The sequence below is a fragment of the Barbatula barbatula genome (genome assembly GCF_947034865.1).
Source record: "Barbatula barbatula genome assembly, chromosome: 13".
Taxonomy (NCBI): Eukaryota; Metazoa; Chordata; class Actinopteri; order Cypriniformes; family Nemacheilidae; genus Barbatula; species Barbatula barbatula.
This window is the reverse complement of record NC_136776.1, coordinates 17,294,792-17,319,538: the sequence shown is the minus strand read 5'-3', so window position 1 is coordinate 17,319,538 and position 24,747 is coordinate 17,294,792. Positions and strand designations below refer to the sequence as shown.

The following is a 24,747-nucleotide window of genomic DNA, read 5'->3' as shown; positions in this document are numbered from 1 at the left end:
ATAAACAAATATATTAAGTGAAACATTGCTGTGCCGTTGGTTTCAATTTGCAACCTCACCGCAAGATGCTGCTAAAATCTTTGAAGAGCATTTAACAAAAGCGTAATTTCCGTTGACAGAACAGACGAATAGAAGTAATAAACGGAGAGAAAAGGTGCGTTTTTAAACCAAAGCATATTAGTTTGGACAGTCACACACAAGCCATTCAGTTAACGGAGACGTACACGAGGGTTTCTTCATCTACGTGCACTTTAATGTCACACGGGTTATAAAAAAATACAGATTTTGTTACATGAAGGTCACAATGACATGCCTTCATCATCATGAATTGTCATGATGTTCATTGTCATGAAATGAAGAAAAATCTAAACCTATTAAATTATGAACAGAATATGGAATAGGAAGTGCTAGTATTAATTTCTTCTAGTTGAAATAACCCTTAAAGTTAAATATGTCTTTTTTTACAGAACGTTATCACAATTATACTGTGTCGTTTACAGTACATCTACTGTACAGTGTGTATTTAATTAGCTTGAAAGTGTGTTTAAGTGAATATTTATAGTCTAAAATGATCCTCCACAGGGCTCACAGTTAAAGAAACCCATTATTTTAAAATGCGTCTTATCTCTCCCACCTTCCTCCGGTAGTTTTCATCTCCCTTTCTCAATCGCTTGCATCTGTTTCTATCATCTCTGACCTTACATTCATGGTTGTACTGTCTCTTTAAACTCACTCACTCTGTCGGCTCACCTCCTCTTCATCTTCTCTATCAGCCTCCTTCTGCCCCTCCTCTTTTTCAGTACTGCTGTGTTTCAATCAACTTTATCTCTCGCTCTCCTCTTTTCTCTTTGTTGCAGATCTATCTTTCCTTACGGTCTCTCTCTCTCTGTAGGCAAGAGGACAATCTGTGGCAGTAATGTATTTTAGTAGAGATCATTTGTATGTTAAGTTGAGACATCTTTTCATCCTTGGTCTCAACCGTAAACGGGGTTACAACGAAAGATTGACCGTGGAGTTGGTTGCTTGTCAAAGCCCACATAAAGATGCTTCGTCTAACACGTACACATACGTAACATAAGGAATACCTAAACACCAACTCTTAAAGCACATCAACCAGTCGACATTTGGCAGAGAATGTCTGTTCATTACATTTAAAGTGGGGCAAAATGGCATTGCAAAAATAATGATTCACTTTATTCTAGGGATACTTCAATCCGATATTTGTGTCGGGTATCGGTGTCAATACTGAATAAAATACTAGGATCGGGTTTGTGTGACAATTGAAGTATTTAACAACAGCTATGCCAACAAGTACCACCGGTATAAAGAGATTTAGTTATTTTTTAAGGGATGTGCGAGACTAGTCGTCTAGTTTAAACCGTACAGCTCCGGATAGTCGACACTGTTAAAAAACAGTCAAGTTCACGTTTACCAAGCTTGTTATTTAGCTGCTTTTCTTTTGGATGTTTTATTCCTATTTGCACTTTAATTTTGAATGTCAAGTTTAAGCTAGTGAACTTGTTTTATTTAGCAATTGTTGCCCTGATGCTGGTTTTACAAATAATTCTCTAAACTTGTGAATAATTTGTTTGTTATTTTGTTTTACAGGGTTAGAAAATTATTGTTTAAGTTGAGTTGATGCCTTGCACAGTGCAGTACAGTTTGTTAAGTAATTCAGCAATTTTACCTTAGTATCGGAATGGTACGCTATATCGGAGGCAAAAATGGGGGATCGGAGCATCCCTACTTTATTCCATATAAAATGCTCAGCGTTCGCTGTCTAAATTCTGATGGACAATTAAGAAAAACAAACAAATTAAGAAAAAAGGGTTGAAGTATCCTTTCATGTTGATCTTCAATGCTGCAATGCAAATGTCCCATCATGCAACTGCACAAATTCTATAAAATTTGTACAATATTGAGCACTGAATAAATCAAAATCGATTGAATCGCACCATTTAAATGAGCTCTGAAAAGTATTTCATGCACATCAACAAAAATGTGATAAACTATAAAGGCATGCTGTTGAAACAAGTCCTAGTGTACATGACAGTTCTAGCGGGCTAAATATAGCCTTCTGGGCTATCCGTTCATTGCGAGCACAGAATCGCTGTTCCCCCTCATTATTTACAAGTCTGTGCTTGTGTCCTCTCTCGATCCTTGTTTCACTCAGTAGCCGTTTCCATCCACATCTCTCTTTCTGCCTCGCACATACCTTCCCTCTCACTTTGTAGTCTCCATCAACCTCCATCCCGCTGGCGTGTCCTCAGGTTAACCAAACACCCCGTAACGCGAAATCAAGCAAGAGACCCCTTTCGCATTTTTCAATGCAAGCATTCTTGCATGCCAGGGTGGGTGTTCATTGAGGCGCGGGCAGATATAAAAATGAAGAGGTCGAGTGAACTCACCATGATGTAGTGCCTCTGCATTTCTGTCTTCTCGCTGGCCAGCTTCTCACACTCCAGTTTCAGACTAAAACGAAATAAAATTGTGTCAAATGTTTTGATTGCATATGTTGAGTCTAATTATACAATTTTATTTAAAAACATTACAAATGTATTTTTTCATTTTTATTGTAAAGATAATATATATATATATTAGTAGCACGTTTTGACTTTGAAGAATTCATTATGGAATATAATATAATCGAACTATAACATCATTAATATTTCAGTCGTCGAAACAAATGCAATGCCGTCAACCAATCAAAAACCAAGTCAACATCATGGTGGGTTCACCTGACACAGCAAAGTCGAAGAAAGAAAAATACCATCTTAATATAACAGATATTTTTAATACTAATAATACCAATTTTAGTGCAGCGACTTAATCGCCCTCCATCAATTTATTCACTATCACAGAGTGATTGCCCCTTTAAATGAACAGCACCTCATAATGTTGATTTCACACTGCTGTATTACCTTACAGTAACATTTATTCAACACACATCCAGCCAGTTATTAGCCTGTGGGCAGAGATTCATAAATAATCAAAAGATCAGTAAATTGGCACATAAGTTCTCACCTGTGGTACTGTGCCTGAAGGAACTGGAACTCTTCTTTAATGCGGTCCAAAGTCTCCAGGACTGTGAACTTGAATGACTGTCCAGGCTGCAGAGGTACCTTGAGTGAGAGAGAGAGAGAAAGAGAAAGGAGTGAGCAGCTTATATAAGTAAGGACTTAATCGCAGTAACATGTTTTCATGACATGAGAACACCTCTTTGCTCATGTTTACATAAAGGTTTTATTAGTCAAATTATTTGCTATAATACGCAGCACAAAAAATGATCTCAGATATAGTTGGTGTGTGATACTGGCGATCGTTTTAATATATTCGCATTAAACCCCGAAAATACGGTGTTTCGTGCTGTATCTGTATGAAGATTAGCAGCAGAGACTGCAGACAGCAAGTTGTGTTGACGGTAAAACTTCTGGCTGTCATGTTTACCATGAATTTATACTTAAGGTGCACCTTGATCAGAGCAGCATAAATGAATGCGTTTAAAGCATTAGCGTGCTTTCTTATTGAGGTTAAAACCTGCGTACGTCACATATGTTGCTTTGATTATGCTTACTGCGATTATGAGCTTAATGGCATTATTTGGATTTTTTACGTTTACATGAGGTAAAGTGTAATCGCAATATTGCCAAAATCCTATTATGATTGCATTATGAGGGTGCCTGGTAACCAACATTGCTCAAAATATCTTCTTTTGTGTTCTGCAGAAGAAAGTAAGTCATACAGGTTTGAAATGACAAGACTGTGAGTCAATTTAAGGTTTCTAATCTTTGGGTGAACTATCCCTTTATGTATAACAAGGTTGAAACAATGATCACGACTCACTAAAAAACTGTTTATTTTTGTATTCTACAGTATAAAGTAATATGGCTTCCTAAGGACATGAGATTTTGGTTAATAATGTTAGAATTTTAACTGTCCCTTAAAGGATACCAATATTACTAACAATAGTGTTGGAGAAACTATTTTTCAGATTTGGAAATAAAGGCGACGAATTAATAAACGAAGTTTGTTGTTTAGTTGTCCCCTATTACAACGCAGTCACCGTTACTGACAACATAATGCAACGTTACTGTAATTAAGCTAACTGAAGCCGTTTTCATCCAAGTTGACTCTCTCTCATCCAAAGGACCTGCAATGTTTTTTTCTCTGTTGTGTATGTTTGGGGGTGGGACACATTATTGATTTTGATAGTTGTGCGTATCTGAGTGGGGTGGGAGATAACCGCATAACTGATGATGATTGGCTTAGGTAAGTAAATATTCATCAACCAGAGACAGAGTAGGGCGGGTTTTCACACACAAACACAGTCGCACAGAGTACATTAATGCCAAAGAGTCGGAGAGCGATGGCAAGTTCAAAAGTAACTTTTGCAAACTAGATTTCCTATTTCCCTTTGAAAACAGAGTTCATTTTAAAACGGTCTTCGTCCACACTAGCGTTTTCCAAATGCTGCCTATCCACACCGAAACGGCCTAGTGTGCAGTAAAACATACCACGCTACAGCCGGTTTGTTTACTTTCTGCCTTCATGTCACAGCAATGTGAAGCAAATCACTAAGACTTTTTTAAATGCATGGAATGAGGCAATGATGCCACTGCGTGTAACACAAAACTATACAATATCTAAAGCAAATGTGAAACTATCCTCGCGCTCCGAGGTCAAACAATAACTGCGTGTAATTAAATATTCAGTCTCCTAAAATGCAATCTAAACACAAACTAACATTCCGCATCATACTGGAAAGCAGTCAAAACATTTAGAGTACAGTTAACTTTTTACTTTGTAAGAAACTTTGAAAAACAATTAGTGTGTCTAGCAGTTGTGAAGTTGGTACATGTCTTTATAAGCATTATTTATTTTTAGACTTATTTGTTGACCAGTTGTGGTCTGTGCAATAAATAGTTAAAGTTCTGAAATATTCTATTGCGTTTTATTGTTCCAGTATCGTAATGATAATTTTTACAACATTTAATTCTAATATACTGCTATGTAAAATATTGAATTGAATAGGTGTCTCTCACATTGACCCACATCAACATCAAAATAGTGTAGATTAGTGTAATTCAAATTATTGATTTTATTTAGTTTCCATTTCATTCCTTTAACATATTTAATCTTGTGGCATTAAAGTTATTTTTTTAAAGGCAATAGTTACATTCCCTGATAATTAGTTACTTTTATATTAATGTAACTCAGTTACTAACTCAATTACTATTTGTGAGAAGTAACTAGTAACTATAACCAATTGCTTTTTAAGTTACATGCACCACACTGATCTTTTTGTGACAAAAAATGATTTGGGTTGATGTAATTGCTGTTCCTTTATAATAGTAATCTGGGCATGATTTGGTTGTTAGAAATCGACAGATTTTCAAGGTCATGCTGTTCTCTCGTATGTTTTCGACTAGATTCTGCAAGTTTCATAAAACCACAACTCTAACCTAATCCATGACAGCAGCAAATCGTGCCATTGTTGCTACAGTACCAGTATTACCATCCAGACATGATCATATTCTTGCTTCAGGTCACCGGACTGCAAGGAAATAATCCAAAGAATAATTGGGACCGTGCCAAATCCTTATCTCACGAACACATCATTAATCTCAGATCAGCAGTAACGACTACCACTGCAGGAAAATCTGGCACAAATCCACATAATTCAATTCATGACATTTGTAAAACTCATCATGACTACATGTTGGTGTATTTGAGCTCATTTAAAGTCCTTCAAGCTATCGCCATCAACTCAGTATACTTATTTTTTGACATCTCCTTTTAACAAATTTTATCGCATCCAAATCATTTCCACAGATAAGGTGAAAACGTGTGCCCAGCTATGAGTATTATGTCAGGCGTGCACCAACCCGGTCCGTACCCTTATCTATTTCTCTCCTCATTAAAACCCAAAGTCCTTTCCATAGCTATTTTTAAACATGTTTCCCAGTTTGTCAGCTGTTTCCTAAAATGGCCGTCTTTGTCCTGCCCTCCTCTGGGCTTTCCATTCTCCCAAGTTCGCTCTCTCCTAAAGGCAACGTTCGGCCATTGGCTGAAGATTGGTGGTTTCAGTACGAGCTTAATTAGTCTAGACAAGCAAAATTCAATTAAATTTCAATTAGGCGAACGGTAGAGGTCAGACACTCTGTGAGCTTTCGAGTAATTAAGCTGCAGGCGCACAGCAGACTGGATGAGTTCAGTACACGCACCACAATGTTTTGTGCGTGTTTGCGGGGTAGGGGGGTTTCATCCCATCCCTGACCCTCAATCATTTAAACATGCGAGCGTGTCTAGTAGCTATACTGAAAGCCATGCAAACCTATTGATATCACAGGAAATAAAACATCACATAACATACAAATTACACACAAAAATGTAGTAACCAGCGCAGAGATCAAGAGAAAGAAGCGCTTTATTAATGCAGCAAACATGTCAGCAGCGTGTGGAGCATTTTAAAGTGTCAGAGAAAGACACACTTGCCGTGGCGGAGTACATTTCTTTACCCGTCTGTAACTTGGGTACTTCAGACTGGAGCTGACAGTAGACCCGCCTTTCGCGACATCCGTTGACATCATACAGTGGTCGCGTGCACACAATTCCATTTATCAAACAACTTGTCAAAGTATGTTCTGTGCATCCCGAACACGAGTGCACATTGACAGTCAGCTTTTGTGGGCGGAGTCTGGAGGAGTGGCCTGAACTGAAATGGTTTTCAGAATTGCTTGCATGGATGTTTTTTTCTTTAAATATTTTTGCAATGTAGTCTATGATAATACAACAGTTTTCAGTTATTCATATTTTTAGCTTATAATGTTGAATGACACTTTTGAATGAAGTAAATAGGCTATTCAAGGAGGAAGAGGTTTCCGTTGTTTGTTTTAATTTAGCTTACTTGTTTTGCTCAATTTTATTTTAAGTTATATTGTATGACATTGAAATGCAAGACAAAACATAAAAACCATTTTGATCATTTGGTTTATGTAATAGTGAAAAATTGGCTAAATAAATAGAAGAAATAGGAAAAGCCATGTTCGGTATTCGGCCAAGTGTTTCATTTTTATTCGGCTTTGGCCAAGAATTTTAATTTCGGTGCATCCCTAAGGACAACAGATGTTACTTCAATATAAACATGATGGTTGGCAACACACAAACACACAGAAGAAACAAAGGTGACAGCGTGCGTCTAAACCAGGGGTGGGCAAACTTTATACCTCAAGGGCCACATCAAATTTCCGAATCCATGTTAAGGGTAAACATTATTTGCACATTAAATTAAATCTTTTTTTACTTATTCCAAACTGAAATTTGATAACTCCTGTAGTGTATGGACATGCAATTTATTCTACCCTGTGTTTTATAAACACTTATGACAGTGGGCCTTTTTTCAGTATAAGACATTTCCATAAATATTTACAGTATACATCCTTTTATTATATTTTCCCAAATATTCCTTTCATTCAGGCGTGTTCAATTAATCCCAAGTGGCCACATGAGAAATTGGACTGTAATGGAAGGCTGAACCAAAAGGCTTGACTGCTCGATATTGAATTTATGGCTTTTAAAATGCAGTAAATATCTGATCTGATCTATGTCTTTTATATTTAAAAAAGAAACCCATCACCACTAAAACTTCTCTGCACCTCTAACCTCACTGGTATCACTGGTTATATGCATACATACCAATGTGAAATCAGATGTGTAATATACAGTTCTAAAAATAAAACATTGTAATATTACAATAAGTGTAATGCATTTCACTGTGAGCCATATTTACAATTATACTGGTTCTTGAATCTGATTGGCGGAGAGCCATGCCATATTTCACCAGTATCACTACGGGAAGTATATGACGACTTTTTTTTTAAATTTGTTATCTAATTTTAGAACCCATGTTATTATTATGTTGTCATGTTTTTATTGCGTTTAATTGTGTTAGTTAGCTGTATTTTTTGAGTTATTATGGCTTATATCAAAACAAACCAACTGCAGTTTGATTGATATTCATTTGAATGCACAATAAAAAAAAAACATGATTTTTTTAAATATTTTAAAAACAGAGTTCTCACATTTTGGAACCAAACTCTTCATATACATCTACCCTTTATATATATAACCCTGGATAACAAAACCAGTCTTATGGGTAATTGTTTTCAAAATTGAGATTTAACATCGTCTGAAAGCTGAACAATTAAGCTTCCAATTGATATATGGGTTGTTAGGATACGACAATATCTGGAATATTGAGAAAAATCGCCTATGATGTTGAACATCGAAGTCGAACTTATAAGAAGAGTAAGTTAAAGCAGTCTACCTTACAGCAGAACTATACTATTCACTTTCGATTACAGAAATTGCCATGTCATGCTATAGTAAACCAAAGCTCGCAACACTCATCCCGCCTCAGCGCGAGGTGCTTCAAAAGACACAAGACGCGAACGAAGCATTCAATGCAGAGTTTAAACAGGTCCATGCTAGAGAATGTCTCACTCTCTTTTCATTTTTACTTAAGTATGCTGCATTGCAGACTTGCGCGATCTAATGATTTCATATGCATTACATAAAATTATTAATTGTCACCAAAATCCTAAAAGATGTGGCCCACGGGCCGTAGTTTTCCCACCTCTTGTTTAAAAGCTGCGTGTCAAGCAGGAGGAGCGCGAATCCCGAAATCCAAAACTGATCCATTTAATCTGGCCGAAGGGGAATGAGGCTCGTAGGCATGTGGTAAAGCGCCCAGTCAATCACAATTCAGACGAGTCGCAGCGGGCTAGCCTAGAATTACTGGAGATTATCTTCTGACGGAGGTCACGGGGGTAGAGAAAGAGAGCCAACCAGATCCCATTACAATGGTGAGAAATGAAATATCTCCCAATCATCTACTGATCACCTCATCTATCACGGCTGGGATTGCCATTTTGGACACGCTGTTTAAAACTGGTTTGAGGGGAGAGCGTGCATGAGAGAGTGAATGAGTGAGAGAACTTCCAAAGTGAATAAATCACGAACAAACTACAAAAGAGAAAACATATGCAAAACAATGTAACCGACCACAAAAACAGTGAAAGATAAAATGGAGAACAAAAAGAGCAAAGCAAACAGCAAAAAAAAGATAGAAGTAAAAAAAAGTCGCCAGCTCATGGCTGGAGTTGCTATTTTAGACACATTGTTTTAAATCGGCTTGGGGGAAGAGAGATGCCGAGAGAGAAGTGATGACAGCTTCCGAGACTTCCACGGAACTGTTTTCCACTTGCATCCTCACAGAAGGGCTGCGGATGAAGAAACATCCATGAAATAATCATCCGCTGGTGAAATATTTAGCACATGAATAGACGAGGAACACCAGAGTGGGTAGAAAGGATGTGTCAGTATGACCTCAAGGGGACCTGGATGAACGTGTGAGTGTGTATGTGTTCTTGCTTTCTAAAAAAAACATCTCTCCCTCCAGGCCAGTTCTGCAAGAATGATCAGAGCCTCATCTCTGAATAACTACTGGGAGGAATTCCCAGAACAGAAACATTTGTATTTGCTCAAGTTTAGGAGGTACTCCTCTGCAAAGATTTGGTTACAGAGCCGTGAGTTTTGGGCTGTCACTACCATCACAACCTCATCAAACCACCCAAGAAAAGGACATCGTTCACTTTAGCCCTTCATATCAGAGGCTTTCAAAGATCTTAAACCCAATTGAATGCTGGGAAGTCGGGTGTTCTGCACAGACTGTCTTGGCAAGTTACCGACAAAGCTGTGGCTCATTTTAGCATGGTGGCTCCCATTGTGAGGCTGAGCTAAAGCCATCGCTGTCCAATACTGGATTAGGAACCGGGGATTGGCAGGCAGAGAAAACAGCTTTTATACTTCACAGAGAAAATCAGCGATGGTTTGGAATGAGGTGATGGAAGGGGGGAGGAAGGAAAAAGAAAAGAAAGAAGAAAGTGGACCAATGATGATATCACACGACAAAACCCTTGCGTTTTGATATACATTATGGTGTTTATATATACTGTTTATACATGTAAATATTTCCTAAATATATACATGGTCTATAAATAAAAACTTTATATGAACAGTACACAGACATATGTAAACAAAAACTTTTTTTCTGGAAGCGATTATTTGTGATTGTTTGACACCCCCTCGGCAAATATATAAAAACATAACATACAGATATGTGGAATAGGACTCCAGACCAATGAGATTTCACTGTGGGCAATGACTATTTAAATATCAACCAAGCGACCGACAAAATGTGACGTCACTTCACTTGTAACAGTCTCGGCTGGTTAGAACACAAGGGGTGTTTTACAGCACTGGTCAACTAAACACACGACTGCTTTCACAAATCCATTAGGTCCCGAGTAAAACTAAACCTTAACAACATAAACAAACACCTAGTGTTACAAACCCCCGATATATCTATGCAATGCAAACATGTTTATTGTTAGTGAGAAAACAAACAATGCAAATGTCTAATGCAAATGGGATACGAACCAGATAACGCACTCCATTCATAACAGTCAGACGAACCCAAGACCCTTTGCGGAGAGAACGGAGTCTCACACCTCGTGCATGACATTTGTAGACTTCTCACCTTTTTTTAACCACTAGCACACCATTATGAGAACCGATCTGAGATCAGGCTTAGCAACAACTTTAACCCTATGCTTTTAAGTGTTGTTTCTCACCGAGCAGTCTTGAAAGTTTGCATTCCCTAACTATCGGAAACCAAAGGTGTGTCTGCTGCGGATTATGAGCTTTCCCAGCTCTGTTTTTTTTATTGGTATTGTTTTTGGCTTGAAAGCAGAGTGCAGTTATCCTTCTCTAATTCCAAACCATCCCTCCATTCCACAACCTCCAATCCTCTTGCTTCAGATAACACCAACCACAAAAATCCAGTGGAACCAAGTACCGGTTTTTCACATGCTGTTTGCCTTGCAAATCTGGTCTTAACCCTTTCACTGGGCAAGTATGCATACTGACTCACATTTTGTGGAGGGGTGATCACATCACTCCAATGATAACTCTTTCGATTCGCACTGGGTGGCATTTGCCTCGCGCTTCAATTAAACAGAAAACCTTGGCTGTTGAATGACTCAGCTACCCTTTTTCTGATTGATAGGACAAATCTTAGTCTGCAGGGTATTTTGATCGCCTTGGTCACACCAACGAGATGTGATTTTTAAAAACAAGCCAAAGTTTAATACGTAAGGCTTTGTTCAAATCAAGCCATAAATGGGAACAAATATTAAGTGATGCTTGTCTTAACAGGAGCCATTAAAATGCGTTTCCTGAGAACAGAATACTCAAACGTTACAAAACAAGAATCGTTGTGGAAACAAAAAGTGATGTTTATGCATGGTTACACACAGAGACCTTTCGCACACCATTTACGGTTCAAGATCATGTTTCAAACGGCACAAGGGTAAAAATAAAATCTGGCTACAGGTTTAACTTGGAGTTAGTTCTGTGTATCATTATCAAACACATTATCACACGCAGACTGAAACCGAGAAAAAAATGTAGTCTGCACAGTTTGAGACAAATTCTGGGTCAAGTTAATTTTCATTGACAGCATCTGTGGCATGCTATTGATTACCACAAACTATTACTTCGACTCAAAACAAAAAATACCCAACGTGTGAGACCCTAGACCACAACACCAGTCATGAGTAACATGGGTATATTTGTAGAAATACCCAACAACACATTGTATGGGTCAAAATTATCACATTTTTTATTCCAAACATCATTAGCATATTAAGTAAATAGCATGTTCATGAATATATTTAGTAAATTTCCTGCAAATATATCAAAACGTTATTTTTGTGAGTGGATGCAGCACAATCGTGAATAAAAATGGCCGGAAACACGTCTACAAACTTCACTCGCTGCTGCCTGCACTTTGGGAATTACCAACTCAAGTGTGGTCTCTAGGTAAAGCTTAGAATTTCAGCTTTCGGGTTCATCTAGTCGCCAAAACGTCATTACAGCGGTAAGCCAAAAGAAACAATAAAACAAACCTGTAATAAAAACATTACGCTTCATTGTGTAAGCTCTTTACACACCTCTGACGACATAGCATGTATATTATATTGCATTTCTATCAATAGATCATCCCATGAATTACACACTGGACCTTTAATTTAATGGATATTGTAAGTACATTTCTTTCGTTTAAGTCACCCAACAGTGACGTGAAAGACTAACAGCATGACAAGACGCATGAAAACTGATTAAAAATAATCTGGGTTTTCAAATTGAAAAAAATAAACTTTTCCTAAATGGAAGAACAAATATTACTGTTGCGTTGCTTAAAAGTGAATTTGAACGCGTTTTCTTTGCAGTATTTGAGGTTTGAAAAAATACAGAGCATAGGTGAAAATAACATAGATTGTTTCTCCAGTTTCTTTTTCTGCAAAGAAAACGATTTTTACAAAATAATTTGGGAGACATATTATTTTTAGTTTACAGAATGAAACAAAAATTCTCCTTTAGCCTATATACATACCAATAAATAGGTAATTTTAAAATCGTAAAACGTTTTTATTCCCACCGCAGCTGTACATGTTCTGACTATAACCCAGAACCACATTTAAAACAGACTGTAATGTGGATACTTTGGATCCTAGGTGGACTTCAATCAGTTGACTGACCTATTTACCTAAAACGGGTAACAAGATAACAAAAAAAAAACTCACCACTGCACTGTCAGCACCATACAACCCCACCCACATGCAAACACACACACCATCTTAACCCCTCTGAATGTGCCCGAACGCAGTGCACTATGACATCGATTAGAGGGGGTGTAAAAAAGATTTATTCCACAAACGAACACACCACAAACTGTTTAATTCCTCCCACACAACTTTCTATCAACTGGCTCCTGAGAGCACCTGGGTACAGCTGTGTGTGTGTGCGAATGTGTACGTGCAAATGAAAGTCTACAAAGACATCTCTACTACATCCAAACGCTTCATCTGGTCATTTGTCTCCTAACAGCAAGAACATGGGAGAACAGGACTTACCGGATGTCTACCCTGCGGGTACATGGTCACCGGAGAGATGCTGGCTTTGGGTTTGATGGCCAACGCGCTCCCCTGACCCTCCGCACTTCTGAGACCGCAACCACCGGGGACAGAGCCCCAGATCCAGATGTGGCACTGGCAGCCCGCCTGTGCCCTTTTCCCAAGTCTGGATCCCAACACTGTCAGTGCATCCAACAAGGGGTACTCATAAAACAGATCCCCTTACTCACACTTGGACTGGATTCACCCCTCTCAGAATTCCCTGGGGTGACGTTCCGTTCTTTTTACTGATGGGGTTTCGTGGTCGAACACCTCAAGAGCAGCAGGGAATTCCAAAGAACTGTCCAACTGTCTCCGATCTTGTCCTTCTGTAAATGTCTCCAACAAGCTAAAAAACAAACACGTACCTCCATTCGAATGTGCCTTCCAACCTTGTTCCCCTTTTAACTCTCCTTTAAAAATAAAAGACCTTCTGTGCGTTGCTCTACAAATAGAAGGAGAAAGAGGAACGAGCGTTGTTTTTAATCTAAATCTAGGGAGGAAGAGAAAACACACAGGAAGGCAAGAAAGAGTCAGCAGGTCACTGAAAGATCCAGCAGGCTTTTCAGCAGCGAGCCCTAGACTGTAATATATTGCGCCTGTTGGCTTCAACACAAACACGACAGCCTGATCAAGCTGCTCTTAAGGTGGAACGGGTGAGATAGGGAACAGAAAGAGAGAGAGCATTTCAGTCTGATGGAAATAGATACAATGACTGATACTGTACATGACCGCTTTCAGATGTCCCTTTGAGATTAGCAGGTTTAAGAGTAATATTATGAACACCTTTAAGAAAGACGAAACAAAAGATTTGACACTCTATATCTTAATTCCTTTGATAGAATATGTTGAGATTAAAGTGATAGTTCACACAAAAATTTAAATTCTTAACATATATCATATACTTACCCTATTGTCATTTAAAAACTTTATGACTTTCTATCTTCCGTAGAACACAAAAGATGATATTTCGAAAAAAGTTGTTAACCGAACAGCACTGGCCCCTATTCATTTCTATTGTTTGGACACAAAACTAATGCAAGTGAATGGGGGCCGGTTAACAACATTCTAAAAGACAAGGAGGTGAATAAATGAAAGATTTTTGGGTGAACTATCACCTTAAACTGAGAGCATATTGAGATGTTTGCCTTAGATCTCACAGACTTCAGAACGCTTACGTCTTACTTAGCTCTCAATTTCTCAAACGTCAAATTTCAATACACAACGAAACATGTATCATCTATCGATATCATTCAACTCAAAAATCGTATCTTACAAAACCAAAATCTCAACTATCTAAAGAGTAATACTACTCACGTAGCTCAACACTGAGTTCCCACAACTAGACCAAAGAATTTCCATGTCATGAATGGATCAAGATATTTGAAAATCATTTAAAACATTTGTTCACAAACAGAAATCTCTAGCCCATCAAACATTTAAAGCAGAATAAAATGGAAAAAAATCTCTTACACGTGCGCTTTAAAAAAGCAATAAACCTTGTGTCTTGAGGTACTACAAGTGAGATGGAAATAAAAAAAAGATGAGAAATGACACAAATTTGATAGCAATTCTGATAAATCAGTCTGTGTATCCAACCTAGTATATCTACCTACATCTCTGACAGATGAGCATTTATCTATCCTTTCAGAAATAAAGTGGCAAAATTACTTGTGACAGGACAGCAACATTTACGACCTAAATTTACCAATAGCGATATCACTAAACTTGCTCACATTTCTGCAAACAGCACATTTAATTGTTATTCTGGTAACCCAGCCCTTCCTCTGTAGATTTTCATTGCTTGTTTTCCCACATGCTCTCTCAGGTATTCCTCCTGTTCATCATCCATCAGTCTCAACACCTCTCAGGTCAGGGATTGCCCTAATCTCTTATCTATTTGTGCAGATTGGGCAGGTAATTATTCACACAACTCTCCCCTCCACCTCTTACTGATGTGCGATGATGAGAACAAACAGACATTGCGGAGATGACACATGCATCATTTTGTGAACGATCGCTACTAAACTGGTTGTGCATCTGCGCTAGTGCGCATCAAGGCTAAACTACGCTACAAGACGTTTGCTCAGATTTTGCCCAGATTTTCAGTCTGGACTTGTTGCAGAAAGTCTGTGCCAGTCTGCAGATTTGATCAGTTAGTTTGTGTCTATCTGAAACTTTCGAAGTGTATGATGTCTTGTTTAAAAAAATCTGTTCAAATTGTATTACAGCCATCAGAAGGTTGGACAAACGAATGAACAAAATGTGGAGAGTAAACCTGGTCATACAACATTAATAAAAAAAACTAATAACAGAAAAGTAAAACAGAGCATACTAACAAATTGTGGCATTTGAGAATCAGGCATGAGCCGAATACCGGTTTCAAGGTATACCAAGGTTTGAAAGAGTCAAGGTTTCAAAATGACTAACATTTTCGGTGATACCGTTTGCATTAACACAAAAATAATGAATAAGTCATGTAATGCATTGTTGGATGTTTAGGCCTTATATACAGGCTATGACAAAAATATTTTTATAGAGTATTACAATTTTAAGGCTTTATTTTTACCCGACATATATGTTCTATGAATGTTGGTTAAAAATCAAATGTTTTTGTGTCCAGTTGAAAATTATGCAGACGTTTGAAAATAACACATTTTAGTGTTGTAATTGCAAAAGCGTGAAACCGTGACACTTTCGCCAAAGCTTATCAAACCGTCAAAATTTCATACCGTCCCATGCCAGGATAGATCCATCGATGTCCACTTGGAAAGCAGGTTTGGTATTAATTTACTATTTTTGCCTTAATATAACAAATGGCTTGTTTTTAATGGACTTGTCATTCCTATATCTGCACACTTTTAGAAACACATTCAATCACGATTAATTCAGATTCAGTGAGCGACTTAATTCACATTATATCAGATATATTGACGGTCTGAATGGGCAGAGTAGTTCCCTTCAAGTTTTCATTAGTGTGATTTAATAAAAAAAACACAAATTCAACATTTCAACCTTCCGATTATCGAATCAATTCACGCCAACGTTATTTGCAAACAGGCCGTTTAGACCACTAACCGCAGCAAAACCATAATAACGACAATATATCAACAGCCTCACTCGTATTCATAGTTCTACCATAATATTTGTAGTCAAACTGTACAAATGGTTATGAATTTCCCCGAAAACATTTCTTGGGTAAAAAATGCACTTGATATGTTGACATGTGCTGGATAGTGGATGCTAATATCCGGGAACTTTCACGAAACATCATGCGTTTAAAACGAGGTTTATAGACGTAGCATTGTCAACAAATCTTTCGTTTTTTTCTACTTACGTTTTCGTGTTTTAAACGTAAAATATTATGTAAATATTACCACAGCAAACATTCCGAGTAACACAAACGACTCGCCTCAGTTTTCGCCAAACCACCTTAAAAGCTCGCGGCTGTCAAGAACTCTCCAACGTCTCTCTGATTGGACGTAGCGACTCATCCCTCGGAGCCAATCGGATCGCAGATGACCCACGTTGGCGCTTGACATCAAACGGTGAAAAGGACCAATAGCGCGATTTGCGGTCGTTGATTAGCCGATGGCTGGGTGAAGGGAGGCGTGCGGTCTACAGGGATTGTGGGCATTGGAGTTTCCAATCATTCCTCCGACCGTCAATCACGCTGCATAAATCCCATTGTTCGTTTTAGCATCACCTGCTAATGACAAACGAGCAACGTGTAACACACAGTGTTTACTGCCTTGAACAATCACGAGAAAGAAATAAACACATTGTTTATTTGGTGAAGCGGAGGTATCTCTATGATAACCTTGTCATTTCCTTGAACCGTGACAATTAATCAACATGATATTTGTAGTTAAACTGTGCAAAGTGTAAATGATAATTAATGCGCCAAAATGGTTACTATACACTTTTACTGAAATAAAAACTTGGTTAATTTCCTAAGGGATTATAACCTTGACCGGTTAGAAACAGATGGCTTGTTGTTTATTAAAGCCAAACTCTTTGTCAGTTGAACCACTTTGATCCAAATGATTTACTTCCAATACCTGCTGATATTTGAAGTAAACATGAAGTAAATAATTGAATATCACATTTGCATGTTTAACATTTTTTATTTTATACGGATACCCAAAAATGAAAATTCTGTCATCATTTTACTCATCCGTGAGTTGTTCCAAATCTACATTTACATTTAGCAGACGCTTTTATTCAAAGCAACTTACGAATGAGGTTAACAAATCTGTACACATTTTTCTTTCTGATGAACACAAAGATATTTGTATGAATGCTTATAACCAGACAGATTGTGCCCCCCATTGACTCCCGTAGTGAGAAAAAATACAATGGTGGTCAAAAGGGCCCCCGAACTGTTTGCTGTCCTACATCCTTCAAGATGTCTTTTGTCATTTTCCCTACTATGAGTGTTGATCTGTTTGGTCACAAGCATTCTTCCAAATATATTTCTCTGTGTTCATCAGACCAAAGTACACATTTGGAACAACTCGAAGGTGAGTAAACGATGACAGAATTTAAATTTTTGGGTGAAGTATCCCTTTAAAGCACCATGGAATTACCATGTGTTACCATCATTCTGCACCATTAGGATAGACAGTGTGGCCCAGTCTGTCTAGTCGATTGTGTGTGTGTTAGTCTACCCATCACACGCATGCACCACACGGTGAACCAGAGGGACTGCTTTTGTCTGTGCGTATCGATTGCTGTGATAGATGGGGTTTATTCTTTAACTGAACTAAGCTCCAGTTGCCATCGAGCACATCAGTGCCTCCTGGCCTCCCGTTTCTCCAGTAATTAACTTCAGCCTTTACCTGTTGTGGCAGGATGATTCTGAGGAGCATCATGCACCATCAAACACGACAGTATTCTTCCAAATTATCTGCCTGTAGGCGTGTCATGAACTACAGATCTTTATCCTAACATACCGCTTTTACGTAGAGTATTTCTCTAATGTTTGATGTCACCATTGACTGACATGACAGTTGGTACAGGCACACAGAGCTTTGTAAGACTAATGGCCGTGCTAATGAATGTCACTGGAAACGTTTCGTCCGACGTTTATTGATGCGACTGTTCTTCTTCTATTTCCTGTAAGACTGAGTGTCCGTCTCGACAGAGAGAGATCAAACGCAACCAGAGCAACATTGAGTTGTGCGTGTTGATAAACCCGGTTAACAGAATTCATGGGGCTTTATGTGTGTGTGTGTGGTAGGAGAGTGTATTCACAGCGTTAAACTCAGACACAAAGGGTTTGTATCAGTCCCTACAAATCTCCGGTCATTCATTCCTAGATTGTTTTAGGGAAATGTGATGTGAATTATGAACATTATAACCTGGACGCTTCAGGAAGCAACACTAACAAGGAGTAAAGTGGCTCTTAAGTACTGTTCCAAGATCAGCTCAATCAAATATAAAGGTCCCAAGACAAAAGGGATGAAGGAAGGGTATTACATATACAGCATATAAATGACTGCGAGATCCACCCGTTATAACCTTGCTTTTACAGAAAGTGGAGGAAGGTCGGAATGAAACATGACTGAGATTCTTCGCTGTCCTGTATAGTGTGACGGGTCTGAATTTTAACATTGTCAGACACATTTGCATATCACATCTTGCTAGAAACTACAAATGTTATGGACAGTGCTATTTAAAATTTGATCTAAAGTACACATGAAACGGCAGTCACAATAAATGTGCCAGTTTGGGATTACATGACAAAAATGTTTCTCAGTGATTCAAATTATTTTATTCAGAAGGTGTAAGTTTTTTCATTTCTGAAATTACTTACTAAATATAATTTTATATGAGTACACATTCTCTTTTCACTATTGTATAGACACAAAACCAATGAAAGGGCACTACCGTTTTCAGTTACCAACATTCTTCAAAATATCTTCATTTGTGTTCTGCACAAAATCGTATAGGTTTAAAATGACAAGAGGGTGAATAAATGATGACAACATTTTCATTTTTGGGTGAACTATCCTTTTAATGTAATGTAAGTGCACCTTCATTGTTTTTACTGTCAAAGGCAATCTCAATGTCTTCGTCTTCTTTGATGTATTATGTAAGAGTAAAGTGCATTGACCAGATGTACAGTGTGTGTGTTTGAATGAAAAGAGCGCAAGAACAAAAACAGGGTTAGGGAAATAACATTTCAGCAGAATGAGAGGCAGATAGAAAGTGTGTGTGCCATGCCTGAGGGCCTTATGGTGAGAGTAAACATTGAAAAATTCCAGATTCCCTGTTTTGAGAATCCAGGGGGAATATTTCATTTTGAACGGGCTAAAAACAGCTTGGTTTGAACTCATTGCGGAAGAGAATTAACAAGCAGAGGGGAGAAAGTAAAAGACGATTTATGTGTTTTATTAAACACACATCTTTCAGACTAAAGACATGACACACCAAGTAGCAAACAAAAGCTTCTGCAATGTGCTCGTTTTGGCAAAACCGCAAGAAATCAAAATCAGAAATTCAGTCAGGTCTGCAATAAATGTGCAATTTATAATGGTAATAATATTTCCATCTGTGGTTTATTTGTAAAATAAAAATGTTAGCTGTGCAAATCTTTGCGTTCAATTCAATGATTTCCAAATTTCGGTCAAAATTGCAACGGCACGTCTTGAGGCATCATATTTCAAAATATATGCGTATGAGCACAAATGAGATTTGAGAACTACAGTACAGAAAGGATGATTCTCAACAAATAACAACTTAAAATTCTGCCACCACTTATTTACCCTCATGTGATTCAATCCTGTATGTGACTCTTTTCTTCTGAGGAACACAAAAGGAGATATTTTGAGATGTGTCAGTGGTTTTATGTCCATACAATGGAAGTCAATGGGGGCCCAATGTTGTTCGGTTACCAACATTCTTCTTTTGTGTTCTGCAGGAAAAAGAAAGTCATACAGGTTTGGATCTCAATAGGTGTGAGTGAATGATGAAATCATTTTCTTGTTTTGCGCGAACTATCCCTTTAAAAAGCTTTTACATTAATGTAGTGTTTATGTCGTTGTCTTTGCTTTGAAGGAAAAATCGGACGAGGAAAGGATCTTGGAAATAAATGAGATGAAAGTTCTCTCTCTCCGTACACAGCTGCAGAAGGATCTGGCCAGTTGGCACTGTGCCAAGCCTATGTCATGCCAATTAAGTTCATCAGCTAAAAAATGTGCTTGTTTCCGACATTAACCCTTCCCTGATGTAATGCAAAAATGTGGGTGTAAATATTCCTACCCATTTATTTTGATTCCATTTCCGTTTCACCTTTTCTCTACCTCCATTGCTCATTCTATCATCTCTCAACAGCGTTGTTTTATTCGGTCTGAAACTAGCAATAACCCTTTTATCATAACGGTGTTTGATAACAGGCTTTAAATAAAAATGGCTCAGGGTAGCAGCAATGGGCTATTATGGATCACAATCCGGCTAAATAACTCCATCTGGTGGGAAGCTTACATTGAAGAAGGAAATGAAAATGACGACAGTGTTCAACATCAAGCACATTGTGTAAAACTGAAGCTTGAATGTACGGTACCAGAGTGCAGCTGTAAAATGGATTTTCGCTTTATGATGTTCTCAGTCTGGCTTTCAAATGAAGCACTTGAAATAAAGACACAGTAAGCAGAGGCCACGCTTGAGATATGGGGCAAAGATGCTGTAATTACAGAAGGGCCACCCTGAGGAACGGAGAGGTTTTGGGCTTGTGCATTCACACTGACAGCGATTTTAATGACAAAGCGACCGAAAGTTTCATGTTTTTTGAGACGACATAAGCAATATTTGCTTTATTTTGTCTCCGGCTCACATCACTCTCTTTCTCTCTCTCAGATTTATCATCCTTCCAGTGTATCTCCCCCCTCTCATCACCCCATTCTCATCCCTCAAACCCCCTTTGATGCTGGTGACCTGTTCTCCTTTGACCCCTTAAGAACTTTCTTTGCTTTGTGTTCACTGCCACATCCCCTGTCTCTGCACTTCTGACTGATGCCTACGCTAAATATTTCATGTAGAGAAACTTTGAGTAGAGGATTATAAATCACATTTGATATTCTGACAGTTCCAGACATTCACAAGCTGCACCGTTGGATTGCGCTTGTCTTTAACACACACATGCTCGCTCATACCTTATGTCAGGTAAGGAAAAATCATATAACCTCGGGCGTTCCCTTTGACTGACTGGTGTTCTGTAAATGAAGAAATGGAAAAGTCAGGGTTTTTTTCAAAAACATTTCATAGATATTTTATTGTAATAAAGAAAGGATTTGTACAAGAAGTTACCGTGACATTCTTATATATAATCTTGAAGTTCATGGCATTTAAAGTACAGCAATAATAGCGTAGTATTTAAGTGAACATTAAAACTTTATTTTCAAGGAAACATTTGCAATTTTTACTTTGAAATACTTAGAATATTAAAAAACGATAAAATACTTAGAGGACGGATTCTATGAAGTGTAAACACAGACTATATCAAAACATTATTGTGTTTGTCTGAGAAACCAAACACAACAACGCAGGGTTTCTGCTGGTCCTACCAATGGTAGACGAGGGGAATGTAAATCCTTAAAGTTTTTTAGCAATTTAGTTGAATGGTAATAGTATGAGCAATTTAAACTGTAATACATGTTTTTGGTCATGTTGTAAACAATTTAGAAGGACCAAAGTCAGAAGAAAAACTGATTTGAAAAACAGTTTCCTAAAAATACAATGCTCCATCCTTAAACAACTTTCCTTATTTATCAAACCATTACCATAAAAATTATTGAAATAAATCCTGATGGACAAAGTCCCTACATTTACTTAACAATTATTATATATTATATTTTTGTCAAAAGGAAAACAAATTTGGTGTCAATTCTCTCATCATTTACTCACCTCATGTCTTTCGTGACTTTCTTCTGACAACACAAAATAATATTTTTTAAAGAATGTTGGTAACCGAAACATTAATGGTCCCCATTGATTTCCATTGTGTGAGCACAAAACCACGGAGACATTTTTCAAATAATATTCTTTTGTGTCCCACAGAGAAAGAGTCATACAGATTTATGAATTATGACAGAATGTTTATTTTGGGTATTACTTTTGGGTAATCTATCATCTTAATGAATTATGACAGAATGTTTATTTTGGGTATTACTTTTGGGTAATCTATCATCTTATATACTGTGTAGCTGAGTTCATCCATGTAAAACAAGAAGGAAAAAGTTTATGTAAAGACTAAACCAGATCAGCAGAGTCCGTTAACTTGACCAAACTTTTTCTTCATTCACACACACCACATATTACCACTTCAGTCTGTGTGACTGAAATACAACCGGCTTGGCAGTGTAAACAGATAAAAAAATGACCACATGCCATTTATCAAGCCACCATTGTCTGGCACAGCCTTGTGGGAAACGCAGTTCGTATTCACGGGCACGATAAAGTCATCCGCCAGAGACTCGTACGGCCCGTAGACCCCCACCACCATCATTACCACCACCTGCGGCACATGAGCCCCTACCATAAAAGTTAATAGAGCTTTCAGAATATAATTATCTCCGAAATTCAATTTCTGAACCGATGTTACAAACAGGATGCAAAATTCAAGGACAGTCCATGAAACTTAAAAAAGTAAAAAGAGAGAGAGAAAGTCGGCACAGATGATGCAGGAAGAATGACAGGAAATGTGTAAGAACAGGAAGAGAGAGGTGAGGAAAAGTTCAAAAGACAGACAGGGAAGATGGAAAGAAAAATATGTGAAAGAGCGACGATAGGAGAGGACAGTATGGAGAGATTGAAAGGGAGAGGTGGAAGAGGAGGGCAGTATTGTGCTGGTAGCCCGAGGTGTTTTCCTTTATCAGACGGCTGATGGATGGAAGAGGCGATAAACGAATAAATAAAGAATGAGAAATCAGATAAAAGAGTTTTCCAGGAACGACAGATTCTCCAACCCAAAGTGAGGGAGAAAAAGAATGAGAAAGGCATAGTTCAGACATGAAAAATGTGTCCCCTGTGTGCTATTTGGACTAGAGACTGAAATGCAATGTTAGCGGATTATCAACACACTTCAACATATTCTGTTTAATGACATCTTCATTAGACTGAAAACTGCACGCTACATTGTCTACATAAAATACAGTTTAATCTCAATATTTTAACAATGAAACAAACCCTTATTTTGAGGTTGTTTTTCTGTTCTAGTGAATTGTGTGAAAAATAAGTGCAGCCAAGAATGAACCTGACTGCACACCAGTACATTTTCACATCTAATGACTCTCTGCAGTCCAATTCCATTGTTTTAGGGACCCGATACCATTGTTTTGTTTCAAATTAAAGAGCTCCCAAATCTCACAGCTGTCCAGCGAGTGGTGCTTTCCTTTTACAGCAGAGCCCACGACGAGCGAGAGAGAAATGGATGGATGAGAAAAGAGAAAGATTAGGAAAACAGACCGCCAGTTCTTCTCCCATGGTTCATCGCTAAGCATTTGGTCAACAGAGAGAGAGAGAGGGAGAGAGGGAGAGAGAGAGAGAGAGAGATCACAGGACAAGAGGGCTCTGAGAAATGAAGATTAAGATGAGTGCTGTGGCCATCTTCGAAAAGACTGAAGGGATAGAAAAATGAAATAGACTTAAAGAAAAAGAGAGAAGAATTGGATGATGAGTGTGGTGTAAGCCTGAAGGCAAAGAACAAAGAGCATGAGCGTGATAGAGACAGAAGAGAGAGGACGAAAGGTTTGACAGCACACAATCAAAAACGTATGAATAAACCAGAACAGCACAGAACACAGAAAGCGTCTCCATTATCAAAGTGTGTGACATATACTGTAGTAAAGAGAGAGAGAGAGAGAGAGAGAGAGAGAAATCATGATTATTCAATGGCCTCTTGCTTTTCAATAATCACTCTTCTGCTCATCTTTACACTTGACATCCACCTTAAGCAGAGAAAATGTCAGTTCACCCTATATTACAAAAGCTGTAAAGAGTATGTCTGGGTCATGGGTAAACAATAATACTAAAAACATATCGCTACTGTCCTTTCAAAACCATGTGTGGCTGCGTTTCAGGAAAACACTGTACTTTTTAAATGATTTCTTAAGCAATTTTTAAGTGACAAACATAAAGGGTGAATAATAAAATAAAAATCACAAAAGTTTCAGAAGGACAGCAACTGTGTGTATTTTTTTGTTTTTATTTTCTATTTTTTTCTATTTATGTATTTAGTTTTTCCTGGCTCAAAATGAGGCGGAGGTGGTGCCATCCTGATCTTATACACACACACGTAGGCCTTCCGAACCTTCAAGTGGCTTAACCAAAGTGACTTAAGACATATTAGAAGTTCAACTGCAACTGCAACTATAGTTATGACAGTCTGTTAAATACCCCCAGCATTTTAAAATGTATTTGTTTAGTTTTTCTGTTGCTAAGCTTATTTCATTTTTACATATTAAATTTGTTGTTTATTATTATTATGTTTGTGCTTTAAACTTCTTTCAGGCCACATTTCAGTTTTCCTTTAGTTAAGTATTCCCAATCATTTTAGGTCAATATTTTATTTGATTTCAATGAACAGACACGTTATATACAAAGATAGCAATTTCTTTAGAAAAGTAGTCTAATTCTAACTATATAAACAAAAGCCATATCTTTATATAAA

General features: G+C 37.8%; 1 protein-coding gene across 2 annotated transcripts in view; it reads right to left on the bottom strand.

The window, feature by feature from the left end:
• tle2b (TLE family member 2, transcriptional corepressor b) overlaps nt 1-13,241 on the bottom strand; it is a 31,975-nt gene extending 18,734 nt beyond the window's left edge. The window contains exons 1-3 of one of the 2 annotated variants that reach the window (XM_079470807.1): nt 13,038-13,241; nt 3,025-3,122; nt 2,409-2,472 (exon numbers count right to left, since the gene is read on the bottom strand). In XM_079470807.1, coding sequence (XP_079326933.1) covers nt 2,409-2,472; nt 3,025-3,122; nt 13,038-13,061 — 186 coding nt within the window. In that variant the 5' untranslated portion in view covers nt 13,062-13,241. The remainder of the gene's footprint in view (nt 1-2,408; nt 2,473-3,024; nt 3,123-13,037) is intronic. The other variant, XM_079470806.1, reaches the window with a different exon arrangement.
• Between the last annotated feature and the right edge of the window lie 11,506 nt (nt 13,242-24,747).